Source organism: Argopecten irradians, chromosome 10 (genome assembly GCF_041381155.1).
Source record: "Argopecten irradians isolate NY chromosome 10, Ai_NY, whole genome shotgun sequence".
Lineage (NCBI taxonomy): Eukaryota > Metazoa > Mollusca > Bivalvia > Pectinida > Pectinidae > Argopecten > Argopecten irradians.
Genome location: NC_091143.1, coordinates 13,999,420 through 14,022,708, shown reverse-complemented (window position 1 = coordinate 14,022,708; position 23,289 = coordinate 13,999,420). Strand labels below are relative to the sequence as shown.

Sequence of the window (23,289 nt, the reverse complement as noted above, 5' to 3'; positions counted from 1 at the left end):
TCTTATAGATAAAAAATACGCAGACATGGAGACACAAGAATGCCGATGTGTATTTAACATAACAACACATAAGGACACAGGACCCACGAATTGCCAATTGGATATATTACAATGGTGCTCTTCTGACAAATGATAATGAGTTTACTGTGTGGAAACTACTGATGTTTATCAAGTATACAAACAGTGATACAAAGACAATGTTTTAGCTTCTCCTGTGTATAACTGTCAAAACGGTGAAATTTCGGTAAAATCCCACGAAGTGCCAAATAGATCGTTATTTATCCGTCACAATAAAACACATTACTATATGATTTGTATTATATTTTTAACTTCGGTATGAACTCTTATTTAAATGAAATAAATAGGAAATAAAAAAAAATATTAAGATATTTAAATGTCAGAAACTTTAGTTCCGACATTCGGTTGCATAATTACATGGTAACGTCATGAATGCATAAACAATGCTGTACAAACATATTTATAAAAATTGATACCAGAATTATTAAAAAATATACTGTAAACATTTACTTAAAAAAAGCGTACTCTTAATTAACAGTTTATAAAAATTCACAGTGCTCGAACTCTAACTGTACGGTTATCGGATTGCCGAAGCGATGCAATTATTCTAGAGTGGAGAACGAGGTATATTCTAAAGCCCAGTGAATGCAATAATTTTTAGTATCGTGCCTGTTCTTACGTAAATATAACTCTTGAATATGCATTTAATTCGGGGGGGAGAATCATGATTAATGAATAAATCGGTAGTGTTACTTTTCTTCAAAAATATATACTAGATATCCACATTTTGTGGAGTAAAAGTCTGATTTTTTTCTGTATATGGTTGCAACGATATTCATGATATATTTAAAATTAAATTCTGCTATATATAATGAATGGAAACCTACTGAATTGACCTAAACACTCGTGGGGCGTATGGAAAATGACATCATTACGATACATATACACTAAATTGCGATATTTTCTGCAGAGGCACTTATCAATGGAAGGATTTTTTACATGTAAAACAATTCAAAACCGTCACGTACTTTAGTATGACTTGGACCACAGGTGCTCGTTTCTAATATAAGTATAAGTATAATACCCAGTATTATACTTATGTTTATATTAGAAACGAACACCTGTGCTTGGACAGACAATTGTCGACGAGTCTGTAATGAATCGATTTCTATATAGATAAAATATATACGCAGACATAGAGACACACGAATGCTGAAATTATTGATAAACCACTATAAACATTTACCCCGAGTGTGCCCTCTTAATCAACCGTTTATAAAAACTGTGTAGTCGTTTACTGAATATCATTGAAGTACATGTTCTCGGAATCCACATGCGGTTTTACTTTCGTTTTTGTGCGAAAGACTATATAAAGAAGTGCGCGCAGTGTTACTATCACAAGTGGACATACAGTGGGTACTACTGTTTGTGAGCTGACTCCATTGTAGTTATACAGATCAGGGTGGTAATACAGGTAAGGCATTGTTATGACATTTTGTATAATCACAGGGATAGGATAATAGTCGTGGGAAGGGTCATATTCGGGAAGGGCTATTATTGTCATCTGACAACCATATTTTTGCGACCCCAACATGTAGCCGTAACGAATGTATCCAGCCGAGTGTTAGTGGATTCTACTGCGCATCCGATTTCCGAATGTCTAGAGATGCTGACGAATACTTCTGGATGCTGTTGTTTTGTTTATGTGAAAATAGTGTCTTTCATGAGATGCAGGTCCCAGGTTACTATGCATATGTATGTACATGTACATGTAATGGTTATTCGATATAATAACGAATGACTGTGTAATTCTAAAGATTATGTCAATATTGTTGCTGATACAGATTTTGTTTCTGTATTTCAGTCTTACTTGATTCGTCAGCCATTAAATTTCACCTTAAAGTTGTATGGTCTATAACTTTCGCTCTGTTTGTTATAGTAAAAACGTTCCAAGTGGTATACATAACTTAGAGGTTCCCCAACAAGTGACTGTTGTTTATCATGTTTATCAAACTCGAGTAAGTTAATTTTGAAAATTTGAAAAAATTAACTAACGAGAGTTGTTAAGGAACCTGTTTATCCCATAACTTTAACTCTATATTTATACCGTGGTGACCATTTCTCGTCTTCACTCAGGGAAACTTACCACCATACAATGTGTGATGATATCTTTCCGCCATAAAATAAAGTGCCTAAATAGAGAGCAACTATTTTGTTGTTTAATACTTTGAATAAAACAATTACCTATTATACAGTAAAGACAATTCTAATTAAAAGAAACTGCACTTTGAAATGTAGTCCGAAGTTGAAAGCCAATCGGAATCAAGAGATGTAGAAGTTAACCAATCAGAGGCGTCGTATGTAGGTGTTAACACAATGGAGTTTGTAAACATAAACGATAATAAACTGCTATGGAATTTAGCACATGGTTTTTCCATTGTGAAACATGCATAGTTATGGAATAAACATTTTTCACCGTCTGCCTGAGGTTCTAGTTTTACCACTTTTTATAAAGTTGCAGCACTGGAAGTATTTTTAATATTAAAAGTAAAACATATTTTTATCGTGCATACGAAAAAAATAGGATCGAAAATGCCGAATCCTTCCTAACTATTCCAAACATCGTCGCGATAATCCCGGAAGTAACACGACAGCTGTGAAACCAAGAGAAAATGTCAACAATTTTTCATAAACAAAACATTTGGTCGACCTCAGCAGACTGGATCTACAAAGAAAATATTGCTCGCACATAACAATATTTGATACACACACTATTCCATGGCGATGTGTGAATTAGATGTTTCAAATACTAACTCTGTGGACATAATACCAACATCATTTGCTCATTTTTTATTCTATTTTTTGTTTATAATATTTCTAAATTCCGGATTCCTAGTACGGCAGAGGAACCAATTTAACTATTAGTCGCTGAAACACAACTTCCTGTTATTAGTCCCATGTGCTCACTCCCAATTCTGTAGAGGAATTATTAAGGAAATATCAGCCAATTATGACTAGGCGGATCTGTCCCTTGTAAGTATTTGCGACATATTCTAATGTATGATATATTTATATTTGTGTTTCATTTTGCTCGATGATAGTTCTTAAACATATTCGTAACTACATACAGCAGAAAGCATTTTCCCGGTACGCACATGTGTGTGTTTTAATTATACCTGTTACAATTCTACAAGGTGCTCATATGTATGGTCCATATCTATGGCAGATGAACCTTTTTTTAACATGTATTAAAATACCATTACCCCTATAAAGCGAAACATGAACGTCTTTTTAATAAACGCCATGACTTCTGTGTTTTTTACAGCAGCGGTTATCCCCCTTAGATAAATCTAAATTAATATCTAAGCTCAAATGCTTTCTTACTTACCTATATCTTTAGAAGTATAAGACAGTCTCCAAATAATTGACCATGATAATTTATCTTTTTAAGTAATAATGGTCAAACATAACAGACAAGCGAATTCATTGCTATTGAGAACTCAAATCATATATCCACAATATATCAGAAATTACTTTGGATAACAGAAAACTGATCTGTCAAATTTATATGGTCAAGTGGAACAGTCTTTTGTTGTTTTTTTTTTCTTGCCCCCTTTCTTCATCTTAATGTACTTTAATATGTTGTTTTTCATGTTGATGTTGATGTTTTGTTTTGTGTGTGTTAATGTATGTATGGACATCTTAGATGCAGAAACTTTTCCAGTCTGTTCACTCATTAGCCTGTTCATTAAGAAAAATGTTGCCTTTTTTATTCAATGCTTAACTAAGTGGAAAATAGTGGACCAATATCAATTTAGGATATCTTTATTCATTAAATGTCAAATAGTATAAGAATATTGTCTGCGAACTGCCAGGGTTTAGGTCAGTTAGAAAAACGTTATGACTTCTTTAATTTCTTAAAATCAAACTACAGTAACTGTGGTATTTTTTGTCTGCAAGACACTCACTTTACTGCAGATCAAGAGAAGAAAATATCAGATCAATGGGGCTTTAAATGTTTATTCAGTTCCTATAGGACAAATGCTAGGGGTGTATGCATTTTATTTCAAAATAATTTTGAATTCAATATACATGATACACATTGTGATAACCAAGGAAACTTTTTAGCAGTAGATCTAACAATGGAAAAAAATAGATATACTCTCTTAAACATATATGGTCCTAATAACGACGAACCAACATTCTTTGACTCAGTACAAAACATAATAGACAAATTTAATAACCCACGTACCATCATTTGTGGTGACTTTAATCTAGTCCTAAACCCTGATACTGATACATCAAATTATAAACATACAAACAACCCTAGAGCACGTAACAGAATAATTAAACTGATAGAAGACTATAATTTGATTGATATTTATCGTAACCTCCATCCTACACAAAAAAGATATACATGGCGAAGGAAAAACCCAATAAAACAGGCTAGACTAGACTTTTTTCTTATTTCAGAAAATCTTTTAAATCAATCAGAAAAAGCAAATATACACTCTAGTTACAGAAGTGATCATTCAATTATATCTCTAGATTTAAAAACTTCAAATTTTGTTAAAGGTAAAGGTCTTTGGAAATTTAACAACAGTCTGCTTTATGACAAAGAATATATTAACAAAATAAAAAATACTATTGCTAGAGTTAAACAACAAATATGCTTCACCAATTAATAACAACATCACTGATATATTAGATAAAGATTTATTATTTGACATTAATGATCAATTGTTTTTAGAAACACTTTTAATGGAAATTAGAGGTGCTACAATAACATATTCTTCACACCTTAAAAAAGAAAAAGACAAGAAAGAAAAACAACTTCTGTTAGATATTGAAAATATGGAGAAAAATGACGCATGGAAACTAAATGTACAAGATTACGAAACTAAAAAAAATGAACTCACAAATATCAGAAAATTAAAAATGAGTGGGGAAATGATAAGATCAAAAGCACAACTATTAGACGAGGGTGAAAAACCAACAAGATACTTTTGTAATCTAGAATCACAAAATTTCATAAATAAAACTATTAACAGAATAGAAAGAGAAAATGGAGAACTCATCATTGAACAGGAAAGCATTCTAACAGAGGTTGAAAATTTTTACAAAAATCTATACAAAGACCGTTCTGACTCTCTCCAAAATGTAAATTTAGATGAACTTCTTCAAGGATGTAATATTGATAGACTTTCAGACCAACAAAGTAAACAACTTGATGGAAAAATAACAGAACAAGAACTTTTAATTGCACTTAAAAAAATGAAAAACTTCAAATCTCCTGGATCAGATGGCTTCACTTGTGAATTTTTTAAATTTTTTTGGATAGACATAAAAGCATTTTTAGTTCGATCTTTAAATTATGGATATGAAATTGGACAGATGTCAATTACACAGCGACAAGGTATCATTACATGCATCCCAAAAGGTGATAAACCACGACAATATTTAAAAAATTGGCGACCTATAACTTTATTGAATGTTACATACAAACTAGCCTCAGCATGCATAGCAAACAGACTAAAACAAGTTCTAGACACAATTATTTCAAAAACACAAACAGGTTTTATTAAAGGTAGATATATTGGAGAAAATACTAGATTAATTTATGACTTAATGAATTTTACAGAAATTAATAATATACCAGGGCTACTCATATTTATAGATTTCGAAAAAGCTTTTGACTCGGTATCTTGGAATTTTCTCGAAAAAGTCATGGATTTTTTTAACTTTGGAGATAGTTTTAAAAAATGGGTACAGACATTTAATAAAAACACATTTTCTGCCATAACTCAAAATTGTATTCTATCCAAACCTTTTAATATTGGCCGAGGCTGCCGCCAAGGCGACCCCATATCACCATATTTATTTCTCCTAGTCGCAGAAATCCTAGCTATTATGATTAAAAATAACAAAAACATAAGCGGTATAGGTATTGGAGAGAAAAACCATAAACTTTCGCAGTTCGCAGACGACACATCTCTCATCTTAGATGGATCAGAGAAATCATTTAATGAAGCATTGCAGGTTTTAGACACTTTTGGACAAATATCAGGCCTGAAAATAAATAATGATAAAACAAATGTCATATGGATTGGAAGTAAGAAATTCAGTAAAGATGTCTACCACCATAGATGGAAACTAGTGTGGGGGAAAACAAAATTCACCTTATTAGGTATTGACTTTTCTATAAATTTAGATGAAATTAGTAATATGAATTATGATAAGGCAATTAATACAATAGATAAAAATATTGTGCAATGGTCAAAAAGGGTGCTCACACCCATAGGAAGAATTGTAGTAATAAAATCCATTTTATTACCTAAATTAAATCACCTATTTATGTCTATTCCTAACCCAAATATAGATAAAATCAATACGCTGAATAAAAACTTCTTTCACTTTGTTTGGCAATCATCAATTGATCGAATAAAACGGGATACATTGATTAAAAATTATGAGGACGGGGGTTTAAAAATGATTGACCTCCAGAAATTTATAATAAGTTTAAAATCAACTTGGCTACGAAGACTAATAGTGGCTGAAGAAAAAGAATGGATAAGTATATTTGAAACAGAACATTTTAAAATTTCAAAGTTTATAGATATGGGATCAGATTTTTTGAAAAAAGTTAAAACTAATAATAAATTTTGGGAAAATGTTTTCCAAGCATGGTCAAACATATCTGATTCTGACTTCATCACAACACTTGAAGAATTTATAAAATCTCCTGTATGGTATAATCCCCTTCTTAAAATAGATAATGTATCCTTTTTCAATAAAGAATGGTACGAAAAAGGTATAAAATTTATATCAGACTTTATGGATTCAAATCAAATGTTTTTGAATTTTGAAAGCTTCAAACAAAAATTTAATTTAGAATCTTCCAATTTTTTGTTCTATAGAGGAATTTGCGAATCAATCAAAACTGCGCTAAGATCGAACCAAATAGAAAAGGGAAAAAATTTTGATATAACTAGACCTTTTATTCCAAATCATATAAATATTCTGATAAAAAATAAGAAAGGATGTAAAGACATGTACAATTCACTTATAAATTCCGTACAAAATACAAATACAGCTGAATTGAAATGGACTTCAAACTTAAATATTGATATTGAAAATTGGAAGCAAGTTTATGAAAATACCTTTAAACTGTCAAAAGACACTACAATACAATGGTTCCAATACAGACTACAACATAGAATTTTGCCTGTAAACACTTATCTAAAAAACATAGGAATAAAAAACTGTAATAAATGTAATATATGCAAAACTGAAATTGAAAGTATTCAACATCTATTTTGGGAGTGTGATGAAATTAAAAGGATTTGGCAGATGCTTATAGAGTGGATACAAAATAAAATAAATAAAACTATTCAATTAAATTTAACTTCTATTCTTTTTGGTAAAAGTGAAAATTTGCAAACTTCTTATCCTCTCAATTTCATAATCCTCCACACAAAGTACTCTATTTATTGCTCATCCAGGAAAAATGATAAAATAACGTTAAATGAAATAAAAAACTTCCTTTTGTATAGATTTAATATTGAAAAAAACATTAGCCCAGAAAAACATGACTATTGACAAATTTAACAAACTGTGGGAAAATTGGCAAAATATTTTCAGCTAATGATTTCTCTGAAATAAAATCAATCACTTATGCTGGTCCAACCATTCAATTTTCTTTATTTTATTAAGAAACCAACTACAATACTCTGTATTACTCAATCATAGTTTCTTATCCATAACTTAGTCCTGTATTATTTAAAAAAAATAAATGGCAACAAAAATGTTTATGTTTTTTTCGCGTATCATGTAAATGTAATATATATTATATAATATGCACGTGATTACTGTGTGTGGGTGTATGCGCTTGAGGCAGAGAATATGTGTGAGAGTACAATGATACATGTACATTTGAGTATTAGAAATGTGTTTTTTCATTAGATATTTACCAAGCCATTTGAGTAAAATATATAAGATATTTCAAGATAAATCATTATAATCTTTTTATTACTGGATAACTGATTTTGTAAGTTGTGATTGAAAATACATCGCCTGTTCAAATACGTATTTTAAACTAGTATAACAATACACTTGATATTAATAATGTGCTATTTATAACAATTATAAAATTCAATTCTAAAATTTTCCCTTAAAATGAAATATTTGTGTGTACATTCTTGCACGAATGTGTGTGTAAGGGTGAGTGTGTGGGTGGGAGTGTGTGGGTGTGAGGATGTGTGGGTGTGTGTATGTGTGTTTTTGTGTGTGCTCGCGAGTGATATGTGATTGTGAATACATATATATGTGTACCTGTATATTGTTTTATGTGACTGTGTACATTGTGTTGTAATGTAATTATGCAAAAAGAAAAAAAAGAAAAAAAATTAAAAAAAAAAAAAAATCATTTGCTCATATTAATCAGAAGGAAAACATAAACAAACAGATGTGTGCTTACGCTAGCTAGTTACCTCGCTCATTACGTGCAAGTCTTGTCGACGTTAGTCACGTGATATGATTCGGAATTCCGACATAACTCGAAGGTACTGAACATGGCGGTGATTGAAGGCGCTTTATTCAAAACCAGTATGATCCCTAGATTTCGGCTCTCTTATAGGCCGACATATGCTTTTTGGAGCTAAATTATCAAGTTACATGTCCATGTTCAAATATCAAATGTTTGAAAAACATGAAAAAAACATATTGAAAATATCTCAATTTAATTTCTTTATGCGTTTGAGATTGAACAAATGTGTCTTGAATACAAAATTGAAGGAAATCCTTGATTTATTACGGTGTCCGTCAGACAAAATAGTATGCAAATGATCGAAGCTGCGATGGATTGTGTTGTCGAAGTTTCGCGCATGCGCATTGTTACGCACTCAGAGTAAACAAAATGACTCTGAACGAAAGTGTGTGAGATAATTTTTTTTTTATCTGAATCGGCAACAAAGTGGATGAAGTTATAATGGGATCGGTAGCACCCTAGGATATCTATAGCCTATAGGATGATTATTTGAACACAATAGCATGATTATTTGGTTCCATCAATGCAATTCACACGAGTTCTATGTATTTTACTGTATTTTACACGCAGCTTCACAAATTACATATCAACAGTAAGACTGACAGTTAGCCAGGGTATATACCAACAATTAATGAAATTAGTTCTGTTCAATTGCAGCACAGTAATGAGTTTTAGGCTTGCAAAATATCACTGTTTAAAGCCATTACATGAACCTTAAGCAACGGATCGCTATAGTGAAATTCGAATGAAATACATGTATAACTTTAAAAAATACCAGATCTCGTTGTCGTGGTTATCGTCGCTGTGCAATAGGTTTTTAACTGCAAATCGTAGCGAAACAGTCATTATATACAAGGTATGATAAAGGTCAACTTATATTTTATTTAATTCGCAGGGGCGGGGGTCCTCTCTGACAAGTTCAGTTTCAACTTTTTAGACGCATGCCTGCAGCTTGATTATGCGACACCGGAAATAGTCTTTACCCTGGTTCCCATCAGCTCCAGATGGATGGGGATGAAGAAGAGAACTCCGATGGAGAGATGGAGCCGGAGTACTCAGGTTTGGAGCAGCCTCCTCTCACACGTATGCTAAAGAACATTCTGTCAGAGTATCCTGATGATGGGCAGATACTAAAGGTAACCAATCAAGTATGACACAATGTGATTTATTCAACGTAATTTCCAGTATTGTTAAAACATCATACATATATAACTATGAATTCTCTATCGTTAATTCTATATTATGTGATCGTGTCTAATGTGTCTTGATAAAAGGCTAGACTATTTCCTTTTGTCTACACGGTTTGAATTACTTCCTTGTCCCTAGCCTAGGTATGTACGTTTGTATGGATCCCGTACGTGTGCTACCCGTAACCTAACAATGATATTTGAACTTTTTACCACTACTTATCACACCAGAAACATATATATGTGTGTTTCTAGTTTCAGTTGAGTACAGTATGTAGTGTATCAAACAATTATGTCAGCCATATGACCTTCAAAAATCTCTGATTTTACAGGACCTAAAGGCTAACATAAAATGATTATATATTATGTGTGCACGCACATCTTCGTGATTTCATGTGTGTACAAACAAATACTTCAGTTTTACACATTCACTTCACAAATTGCCATCACCTAAATTTGGAATTTAATTACATTTTTTCTTAAGATGTCTTACATTTACGATCTACTGTACAGTTAAATTGCCCTTTGACCTGTTTTGGGTCTGTCCACCTGCCATTTCCTGTAGCTGTTATAACCTGATAGCTCTCTAGCCCATACGTTTTACTAGACTGTAAATATATAGATGTTATAACGTTTTGAAATCACTCTCAGCACTCAAGGAGACACATTTCTTGATGAATTGTCTGATCAATCAACAGAATCACAAGATTATTGGAGTTATTTCCCCTGAAACACCAATTTCAGATTAGCTCTTAGTGACGTTTAATTTTCCTTTGATAATACAGGAGTTGATACAGAATGCTGAGGATGCAGGTGCCTCAGTGGTAAAGATAATGTTTGACAGCAGAAATGTCAACCAGGAGTCCTGTAGTGAGAAGAAGAAACCTTTTAATAAGTACTTTAAGGTAGGTCTTAAGTCCAATAATACACATAATCCAGCCTCCTCACATAATGATTTAAAGTCAGACAGAAAGTGGTGTGTTATCATTATACAATTAATATTATCACCAGTTTTGTCTTCTCTGTCCCAGATTCATTAATAATGTATGCAATATGAATATGTCTGTCTGTCTGTCTGTCTGTCTGTCTGTCTGCCTGTCAATTCCTCCTATACTATTATATCAATTTCAATGAAACTTCACAGTAACATATAGGGGACCATATGTAGTATTGGTTGCTATAATAAACTTTACACAGGGTTTTGTAGAAAAAAGATTCTGGACAACTTCTAAGCTGCTGGGTCGACAGCTATGTCAGGGACCATATTATTGTATAAATGTTCATGGAGAAATTTTGGTTGTCATAGTAACCAGGTCACTTTATACAGGTTTGGTCAATAACTCATTAGCTGATTTTGGTCAATTTTGTTAAAACTTGGTCAGTAATGGTTTAATGTATAGATGTCAAGAACGGTTACCATGGAAACATCATAAAGTAACAATTTGTTGACAGGGTCTGGAATAAGTGGTAATTCGGGATATTAATTAACTATTGGTTTTCAGTTTTATATAGTTCTATTTTGTGCATTTATCATATGTTGAGAACTTCAATCAAAGTTTTTTTCTCATGTTTGTCAATTTAATGCAATATACTGAATGTTTTGGCTGAGTGACCAAGCTGTCCCAACACATTACCACTAACCCACTACCTCTGGGTTGCTAATTCAGATCCCACATGGGACAGTTGCTAGGTACTAAAGGGTTACCAAGCTTGTCAAAATCAATGACCTTGGACTACTTTCAAGGTCACAAGGATCAGATAGACTAAGATCATTAAACAAATTGGTTCCAATAACGAAGAGGCCTAGAAACCTGACATTTGACGTGTAGCATGCTGGAATGAAGGACTAACCAAGTTTGTACTTATAAATGACTCTGAGTTGAATTTACAAAGACCGGACAGCATTGGTTCCTTTTTAAGTTTTTATGCATTGACCAAAACACTTTATAATATCATGGGCTGAAATAACCAGATATTGAGTGATTCTGGTCCATTGGACCTTTGTTCTCAATGTAACCTGGCTTTTCTCAACCTTCTTATTTTTTTCAATGTTTTAATTGAATGTTTTCAACCATCAGAAATTTGAAGATAATATTATTTATTACCTTCAGGGCCCAGCTTTATTTTTCCACAACAATGCTGTGTTCTCAGAGGAAGATTGGAGAGGTATAAAGATGTTGTACAGTAGTGTGAAGGAACTAGATCCCTTAAAAGTCGGACGATTCGGACTTGGCTTCAAATCTGTTTTCCATATCACAGGTAATAACATATATGACATTAAGTCGTAATTGAGAAATCTTGTATGGTAGTGGTGGCGGTGTTCATTGCTAGGGTAGTGTTACAAGAATGACATCATCAACACACATTTATAAGAGTCATGGTGAACTGAATTATTCACTGCTGCATGCTGTCTGCTACACAGACAAAATAACATAATACATACAGTACTGGGATAACATAATAGTGACTGGGATAACAAAAACGATACTGGGATAACATAATGGTAACTGGGATAACATAATGGATACTGGGATAACATAATATATACTGGGATAACATAATATATACTGGGATAACATAATGGATACTGGGATAACATAATAGATACTGGGATAACATAATGGATACTGGGATAACATAATGGATACTGGGATAACATAATAGATACTGGGATAACATAATGGATACTGGGATAACAAAATAGATACTGGGATAACAAAATACATACTGGGATAACATAATAAATACTGGGATAACATAATAGATACTGCGATAACATCATATATACTGGGATAACATAATATATACTGGGATACCATAATAGATACTGGGATAACATCATATATACTGGGATAACAAAATAGATACTGGGATAACAAAATACATACTGGGATAACATAATAAATACTGGGATAACATAATAGATACTGGGATAACATCATATATACTGGGATAACATAATATATACTGGGATACCATATTAGATACTGGGATAACATCATATATACTGGGATAACATCATATATACTGGGATAACAATGGATACTGGGATAACATAATAAATACTGGGATAACATAATGGATACTGGGATAACATAATGGATATTGGGATTACATAATAGATACTGGGATAACATAATATATACTGGGATAACATAATGGATACTTGGATAACATCATATATACTTGGATAACATAATGGATACTGGGATAACATAATGGATACTGGGATAACATAATGGATACTGGGATAACATAATGGATACTGGGATAACATAATGGATACTGGGATAACATAATGGATACTGGGATAACATAATGGATACTGGGATAACATAATGGATACTTTGGCTACATTAATATGTATATGTTGGCGATGTGAAAGACTGTCACTTTGTCTGACCGGTTTGGTTATCTATGTATTTCAGATTACCCGATGATTGTGTCTGGTACAAAGCTTCTAGTTATAAACCCCTACACAACCTACTCTGACAAGGTATGTACGAGCTTCCAGCTGAACAGGTTAGACAAATACAAAGGGATGGACATAGATGCCTTTAGGGTTGCGTTTAACAATGTTTTTGGGTTTGGACAGGAAACAATTGTAAACGGAGAGTACAAAGGAACTCTGTTTAGGTTTCCTCTTCGACAGATCGGCACAGAGCTGTCAGGGAATGTGTATAACGAGGAGAAAATTGAGAACCTTTTTGAATCCTTTACAACAGAAGCACCAATTACCCTGCTGTTTCTAAAACACCTGGAGGAAATGACTTTATACAGACAAAATAACGAGCCGCAGTACAGGGTACAAATCAAGGACCTAAGATCTGAAACTCGATCAATAGAGCAACGACGGCGATTCTGCAAGGAACTGCAAAGTTTTACAAGAAGTAACATATCAAGTGATTTGATATGTAGCCTGCATGTGAATATAAGAGTAGAATCACACGACCGTCGTGGTGTAGCAAAGATTGAGAACAAGTCATGGTTCATCGTTAATGCCGTGTTAGGAAAAACCATGTCCCCGGAATTCCGTAAACTTTCCCAGGATAAGGACTTATCCTACAGTCCTTACGTTGGAATTGCTATTCCATATGAAGACACAATGGACTTCCAAGGCCATATCTTCTGTTTCCTTCCTCTTCCTTTGGAGCAGCGCAGTCCAACAGGATTCCCAGTTCATGTAAACGGGTTTTTTGCTTTAAGCCAGAACAGACGACATGTAAAGTGGCCATCAGCTGATTTGAAGCAGTCAGCCATAAACGCTGACAAATCGCTTCAGTGGAATCAGGCTTTGATAAGGGAAGCCCTTTCTCAGGTCTACTTGATCATGGTACAACAGCTGATCAGTAGATGTACAGAGAAACATAACCCAGACGACTTGGTGAAAGTAGTATACCGATCCATACCCCGTCTCGGTGATGTGGATGTCAAGTGGCGTATTATCCTGGAGCCATTACTCACCAATCTCCTGAAGACAAAGTTTGTGTACACTGAGAACAACGGGGGCCAATGGATACATCACAATGATGCCGTGTTCGAATGTCCTCACTCTGGGACAGGTAGGTCTAAATATAAGTATTATTGAAGGTGTGTTCGTTTTTCCTGATAATATAAACTGGATATTTACATGTGAGAAAAAAAATGCTTATTACGCTAAGAGCATTTCAGCAAGAAAATTTCCCCTATAAAAAAAAATGAAATGTTTACCTGTGCTAATTGCAAAATTGAACACCCGCAAAAAAAATGTTTACAGCATTGAATCATTCATTCATAAATCACATCTATATATATTTCATCGATTTCACACTACTTCGCTAGAAGATTGACATTTTTGGTAAAAGGTACTTTCTATGCAGAATAAAAAGTAAACCCCTATACCCTTTGCCATTGGGTGGGGATGAGTTAAGATTGGTCACAGAAACTTTTAAATAACAGCTTCAGTGTCACTTATCAATTTCAGACTAACTCACTTGAAGATTGAAATTTTTAATAGGGAGGATACTTTTTATGCAGAATAAAAAGTACCCTCTCTCTCCCTGTCTCTGGGGTAGTACAGTGCTGGTTTAAGGGATCTCATGGCAAGTGTACCGATAGGTTTCGAATGATTTTCTCTATTTCAAATTTGTGTAAATAGACAAAATAAGTAAAGAAAATTGCCCCGGGGATGGGGATTTCTCTGTTTGGGTCACAGACACTAATAACTGCCACCCGCAGGTCTGCTTTAACTAAATTCAACCATTTTGAGACAAAATATATTGAATATGAACATTGTTAGTAGAGGACTACATGATATATGTATGCAATGGGTGTGTGTGATTTGGTATGGGTATAAAAGTATCCGGATACTATTTATGCAGGAGGTACATTTTATGCATGACACTGGGTATATATGAACACATATTATGTCAGTTTTGAATGAAGACTTACATGCTATTCTTCTAATAAAGTAATGAATGGAATTAGTAGGTTACTTCTTGTTTTGTTCCTAGTTTTGTATATTACAAATCCTATAGAAAATTCATTTGGTTCTAAAGATTTAACGGTAACGATGACCAGGTGAACTCATTTGTTAAGTGTTCTCCAAACATGTTACAGATGGTGAAATTCGAGGAACACTGAGACAGATCATGACACAATATCAACAAAATCTGACGATAATCCCGGCTCACGTCACAGATTTATTGCTGGAGACTCCAACCTTCTTATCAAGGCTCCTGAGAGGGAACACCAGTATGACACTTTTAAGTCCAGCCTTCCTAGCTAACCTACTTAGACGGGGCAGTACATACGAAAACTGTAGTGCTGCTCAAAAGCTACAGCTGCTGCAATATCTGATGTGTGAAGACTCTGATGACCAGTATAGCTTACTAAAGGATTTAAAACTCCTGCCCCTGGAAGATGGTAGATTTGTGAAATTTGAGACTTCAGGCAGTGTATACATGTGTAGTAAAAGGACAGCTACACTTGTCCCAGGTTGTGAAGGAAAGCTTGTTAAGGTAGATCTACCGGAGGGAATCAAACAACACCTGAAACAAATCAAACTTACAGGTAAGCATTTATCATCACTACAAAATAAAATGAGGTCACCATGCAACCGGTACAAGATAGTTGTGGTCACTATACAACAGGAACAGGACAGGTGAGGTCACCATATAACAGGAACAGAACAGGTGAGGTCACCATACAACAGGTACAGGACAGGTGTGGTCACCATACAACAGGTACAGGACAGGTGAGGTCATCATACAACAGGTACATGACAGGTGTGGTCACCATACAACAGGTACAGGACAGGTGTGGTCACCATACAACAGGTACAGGACAGGTGAGGTCACCATACAACAGGTACAGGACAGGTGAGGTCACCATACAACAGGTACAGGACAGGTGAGGTCACCATACAACAGGTACAGGACAGGTGAGGTCACCATACAACAGGTACAGGACAGGTGAGGTCACCATACAACAGGTACAGGACAGGTGAGGTCACCATACAACAGGTACAGGACAGGTGAGGTCACCATACAACAGGTACAGGACAGGTGAGGTCACCATACAACAGGTACAGGACAGGTGATGTCACCATACAACAGGTACAGAACAGGTGAAGTCACCATACAACAGGTACAGGACAGGTGATGTCACCATACAACAGGTACAGGACAGGTGATGTCACCATACAACAGGTACAGGACAGGTGATGTCACCATACAACAGGTACAGGACAGGTGATGTCACCATACAACAGGTACAGGACAGGTGACAGGTACAGGACAGGTGATGGTCACCATACAACAGGTACAGGACAGGTGATGTCACCATACAACAGGTACAGGACAGGTGAGGTCACCATACAACAGGTACAGGACAGGTGTGGTCACCATACAACAGGTACAGGACAGGTGTGGTCACCATACAACAGGTACAGGACAGGTGTGGTCACCATACAACAGGTACAGGACAGGTGAGGTCACCATACAACAGGTACAGGACAGGTGAGGTCACCATACAACAGGTACAGGACAGGTGAGGTCACCATACAACAGGTACAGGACAGGTGAGGTCACCATACAACAGGTACAGGACAGGTGTGGTCACCATACAACAGGTACAGGACAGGTGTGGTCACCATACAACAGGTACAGGACAGGTGAGGTCACCATACAATAGGTACAGGACAGGTGAGGTCACATACAATAGGTACAGGACAGGTGAGGTCACCATACAACAGGTACAGGACAGGTGAGGTCACCATACAACAGGTACAGGACAGGTGAGGTCACCATACAACAGGTACAGGACAGGTGATGTCACCATACAACAGGTACAGGACAGGTGTGGTCACCATACAACAGGTACAGGACAGGTGAGGTCACCATACAACAGGTACAGGACAGGTGAGGTCACCAACAACAGGTACAACAGGTACAGGTGTGAGGTCACCATACAACAGGTACAGGACAGGTGGGTCACCATACAACAGGTACAGACAGGTGACACATACAACAGGTACAGGACAGGTGTGGTCACCATACAACAGGTACAGGACAGGTGAGGTCACCATACAACAGGTACAGGACAGGTGAGGTCACCATACAACAGGTACAGGACGGTGAGGTCACCATACAATAGGTACAGGAACAGGTGAGGTCACCATACAACAGGTACAGGACAGGTGGTCACCATAAACAGGTACAGGACAGGTGAGGTCACCATACAACAGGTACAGGACAGGTGAGGTCACCATACAACAGGTACAGGACAGGTGAGGTCACCATACAACAGGTACAGGACAGGTGAGGTCACCATACAACAGGTACAGGACAGGTGAGGTCACCATACAACAGGTACAGGACAGGTGAGGTCACCATACAACAGGTACAGGACAGGTGTGGTCACCATACAACAGGTACAGGACAGGTGAGGTCACCATACAACAGGTACAGGACAGGTGAGGTCACCATACAACAGGTACAGGACAGGTGTGGTCACCATACAACAGGTACAGGACAGGTGTGGTCACCATACAACAGGTACAGGACAGGTGAGGTCACCATACAACAGGTACAGGACAGGTGAGGTCACCATACAACAGGTACAGGACAGGTGAGGTCACCATACAACAGGTACAGGACAGGTGTGGTCACTATACAACAGGTACAGGACAGGTGAGGTCACCATACAACAGGTACAGGACAGGTGTGGTCACCATACAACAGGTACAGGACAGGTGAGGTCACCATACAACAGGTACAGGACAGGTGAGGTCACCATACAACAGGTACAGGACAGGTGAGGTCACTATACAACAGGTACAGGACAGGTGAGGTCACTATACAACAGGTACAGGACAGGTGTGGTCACCATACAACAGGTACAGGACAGGTGAGGTCACTATACAACAGGTACAGGACAGGTGAGGTCACCATACAACAGGTACAGGACAGGTGAGGTCACCATACAACAGGTACAGGACAGGTGAGGTCACTATACAACAGGTACAGGACAGGTGAGGTCACCATACAACAGGTACAGGACAGGTGTGGTCACCATACAACAGGTACAGGACAGGTGAGGTCACCATACAACAGGTACAGGACAGGTGTGGTCACTATACAACAGGTACAGGACAGGTGAGGTCACCATACAACAGGTACAGGACAGGTGAGGTCACCATACAACAGGTACAGGACAGGTGAGGTCACTATACAACAGGTACAGGACAGGTGAGGTCACCATACAACAGGTACAGGACAGGTGAGGTCACCATACAACAGGTACAGGACAGGTGAGGTCACCATACAACAGGTACAGGACAGGTGAGGTCACCATACAACAGGTACAGGACAGGTGAGGTCACTATACAACAGGTACAGGACAGGTGAGGTCACCATACAACAGGTACAGGACAGGTGTGGTCACCATACAACAGGTACAGGACAGGTGAGGTCACCATACAACAGGTACAGGACAGGTGAGGTCACCATACAACAGGTACAGGACAGGTGAGGTCACCATACAACAGGTACAGGACAGGTGAGGTCACCATACAACAGGTACAGGACAGGTGAGGTCACCATACAACAGGTACAGGACAGGTGAGGTCACCATACAACAGGTACAGGACAGGTGAGGTCACCATACAACAGGTACAGGACAGGTGAGGTCACCATACAACAGGTACAGGACAGGTGAGGTCACCATACAACAGGTACAGGACAGGTGAGGTCACCATACAACAGGTACAGGACAGGTGAGGTCACCATACAACAGGTACAGGACAGGTGAGGTCACCATACAACAGGTACAGAACAGGTGAGGTCACCATACAACAGGTACAGGACAGGTGAGGTCACCATACAACAGGTACAGGACAGGTGAGGTCACCATACAACAGGAACAGAACAGGTGAGGTCACCATACAACAGGTACAGGACAGGTGTGGTCACCATACAACAGGTACAGGACAGGTGAGGTCACCATACAACAGGTACAGGACAGGTGAGGTCACCATACAACAGGAACAGAACAGGTGAGGTCACCATACAACAGGTACAGGACAGGTGAGGTCACCATACAACAGGTACAGGACAGGTGAGGTCACCATACAACAGGTACAGGACAGGTGAGGTCACCATACAACAGGTACAGGACAGGTGTGGTCACCATACAACAGGTACAGGACAGGTGAGGTCATCATACAACAGGTACAGGACAGGTGTGGTCACTATACAACAGGTACAGGACAGGTAAGTTCACCATACAACATGTACAGGACAGCTGAGGTCCCTTTAAAACAGGTACACTGTACAGGACAGGTGAGATCAACACATAACTGTGTATACTTTGTATACTGTGTGGCATGGATCGATAGACGGGGTTATTTGCATAAAGTGTTAATTTAGATCTTAAAGCGATGATTTTGAAAACAAGACACTCTTCACTTTCATTTAAATGCATTTGGACTCACTTAGCACAAAGGGTTAAGGATGTATTCTTCTGAGGTTTCAGTCCCGATGAAGTCTCGTTTCAACTTAGATCAAAGAAGTTTTGAGATTTTTAAATACAATTTATCAGTATCTGTAGCAAGTTATCAGATGCAAATTTTGTCAAAAAATTGCATTTCTATTTTTAGAAGAATTTTTTATACGGTGATTTTAAGAAATGGCCCATTTGGCGGCCATTTTGAAATTGTGTCTTTTTTCGCATCAAGTAGAGCCACAGTTTTACCATTTTTTACTGAAATTGTTTTTACTTAAATCATCACTGCGCCACCATTTTTTGCTGTATTGAGGTAATTTTTGCTGCAAATTGTTACTAGGTTCGTAGTAATTAAAATATTGAGCAATAATATGTGAAATGATACACTTTTGTGACTTTATTTTAACATTTAATGGTAATTTGGGCACTTTTATTTTTTACTCTAAAATACTGAAAAATAACAAAAATTCAAATGGGGCAAAAAAGTAAGCACACGGACCCCCAATTTTTCTTCCTGATTTAGAAAGAACAACCGTTTCCCTATTGATATGCAAAATAATAACAAAAGTTTAATACCAGAACTTTTTCTATAAAGGGTTAAATTTGGCAAAAATGGCTGAAAATGGTGCATTTTGTAGCTCAAAATTAAGGGGTAGGGGTAGCATATGTTGTTATTCTGAGAAAAAATATTAGTCTAATTGATCAAATCTGGTATATTTTTAAAGAAGGCTACTAGAAAATGAATTCTACAAACATTCATACATATCAAACACCTCATTAGAAAATTATGGCTTTAATCTCTATCTTATATGGTCAAAACGGCAAAATTCTCATAAAATCCAATATTTTGTCAACTAGGTATCTTTGAGTGACAAAAGCTCAAAAACAAGCACACGGACATATGTTTTTTATTCCATTTTCTTTTATGGTATGAACTCCTTTTTCCAAAAATCTATATGAGAAAAAAAGTTCAATACAAGAAAATTTTGACTTCTCAGAGGTGTACATCCTTAATCGCTACTAGTCACAAGAGTTCTGCGTGGATTGTCTCTATTTAAACATAAAGATAGAATACAGTTCACATAAGTCTTGCCCGCTCTATAAGTGCGATGTACAACTTTGGCAGAACAGACAAACACAAGAGAGATCAGGGATTTCTTTATGACTGAAGCTTTAGTTTAGACAGGTTAACACTTTGTTGATGTAAACTATGTCTACACTACTCGAGATCCTGAAGATATCCAGCTGGAGCCTTACATTTACTGTCTACCGATACAATTTCAATCTATCAAACACTGTAACGGGAGGGGTGGGGCCCATTAGGGAAATTTAGAGTACATTGTTAAAATCCTTGAGGATATAAACGCCGGATTTGTTTCAGAACATTTCTTTGCATTACACATCAGGTAAGCGATACAGGCTCTCTGGGCCTTTTGTTGTCTCATTCTCTCTCTTGTTTGTTGTCAGACGGTCTTTAGTCAGAGAATAATCGATGCAGGTCTATTTGAGAATTGTCAAACCTCATGCTTTAAGTTGTGATATTTGTCATACATTGTCTGATATAACTATGGAAAACTCGTAAAGAATGAAGATACATAGTTTTACATTTCATTATCAACAGGTACATTCCAAATCAAGGGTTTAAATAACCCCAGAGTCGCTTCGCTACTTCGGCAGTGTATGGACCGTAACCTGACAGACAGCGGTTCATACAAGAGTTGGGATACTACACGGTCATCACTTCCCAGAGACTGGCTGAAGAACCTCTGGTCTATGCTGACGGACATGTCTTTGGAGGATTTTACAGACCTACACCTGGTGCCTGAAGAACACGGAAAGTACATTCATCTACACAAACTTTCAGAGTTAATGATTGTAAAATCACATAAGTCCAACAAGCTTCCAGATGATCTATGTAGATCTATGGATAGGTTTTCAGTCAAGGTTTTGCCTTGTATTCCTTCTTTTGTGGAATCACATCCAGAAATTACAATGTTTGTTCACAATCCTACAAAAGACAGTTTTCTGAACATGCTCGATCGACTTGCAGCTAATAACAGTGGTTATCTGAAAGGTTTTAATACCAATGCTGGCAAAGCAGAAAGGGTTGCCTGGCAGAAATTTCTGGAAAATTTGGAGATTTGGGATGTTGGAAGAAGATCGCTGGAAAGAATACAGATTTTTGAAGAATATCAGACCGGTTCCTTCACATCTATAAGCGAAGTTGGTGTGCTAGCTCCACAGCACAGATATAACTTTCCAATCAAGTATCCACGACGTCTCCTGTCCTCGTCAGATCCCCGTCAGTACAAGTTGGCGCAAAAGTTGGGTGCCCAACAGTGTACAGAGGAAGATGCTATTGAGGAAATATTGTCTACCAAATGGTATTCATACTCCGACTCCGACAAGAAGAAACTGATGTTACATTTCGTCCAATATATTCACCAGTTTAAAAGAAATTATAAATTGATGGATTTGGCAAGGAAAACAAGTTTTATACCCACTTCTCGAGGGGATTTAAGAAAACCATCCGAACTGTACGACCCAGACATAAACCAACTGAAAGCACTAGTTGGCAGTGAACCAATTTTCCCAGTTGAAAATTTTTCATCATCGGATGTTCTAGTTGGATTGCGCGTAGTTTGGGTTTAAAAAAGTCTGGACCATCCTTCGATCTGATCATCAAATGCATCAATGACCTGGACAGAAAGGTGGAGCAGGGACAAACATCCATTTTGGACCAAGCACACGCGGTGAACTATTTTCTTCAACGACAGCCTGAGCTACTACATGTACATCACTTTTCACTTATGGACAAAAAGTTCATTGTACCACTTAATAAACCGACCAGTAGCTATCCTACTGTCTTACCTTGGTGTCGTAGTCCACATCAACTCTGTACTCCACAAGAGTGTCTCCTAGCAACCACTCGTAATCAGCGAATCGTCGGATCTGTTGTTCCACTGGTTTCAGAAGATTCATACAGATACCTGGAAACACATTTTCCGCTAGATGAACCACAGGTTACAGATGTACTACAACATCTGTTACAAATAAAGAATAGCTATAACGTCAGGAACAAACCGGACTTGTTGGCCTGTATCAATGAGGTGTACAACTTTCTGGCGACAAAAACGAGCACCAGGGAGATAAGAGATTTCTTTATGACTGAAGCTTTAGTTTGGACAGGTGAACTATTTGTTGATGTAAACGATGTCTATACTACTCACGACCCTGACGATATCCAGCTGGAGCCTTACATGTACTGTCTACCAACAGAATTTCAATCCATCAAACACTTTTTTGAAACTGTTGGTTGCCATGAACGACAGACTGTAGATGTTCTGGATATTGTACAGAAGAAAATCAAAGACAAGACTGACAGTCATGATGACAGCTCAAGGAATGATGTTGAAAAGGATTTGGCCATAATCGTTCAAATACTGACATTGTACAAACGTGATCCACAGTTAGTCGGCCACTTGGAGATTCTGTTTCCCATTCACACGGGGTGTGATACAAGATTACAGCTGATGCCCGCTTCAGAGTGTAGAT

The 23,289-nt window shown here is 36.9% G+C and overlaps 1 protein-coding gene and 1 pseudogene across 1 annotated transcript; both read left to right on the top strand.

Annotated features, from left to right (window-relative positions):
• The window catches only part of LOC138332552 (sacsin-like), a 48,668-nt pseudogene that overhangs the window by 14,259 nt on the left and 11,120 nt on the right, over positions 1 to 23,289 (top strand).
• On the top strand, positions 1,373 to 22,386 carry LOC138333989 (sacsin-like). The gene is made up of 7 exons (XM_069282716.1): positions 1,373 to 1,492; positions 9,459 to 9,699; positions 10,536 to 10,655; positions 11,862 to 12,009; positions 13,179 to 14,312; positions 15,349 to 15,801; positions 21,356 to 22,386. Exons 2-7 carry the CDS (start codon positions 9,568 to 9,570, stop codon positions 22,384 to 22,386), a joined length of 3,018 nt encoding a protein of 1,005 aa, XP_069138817.1. The 5' UTR covers positions 1,373 to 1,492; positions 9,459 to 9,567.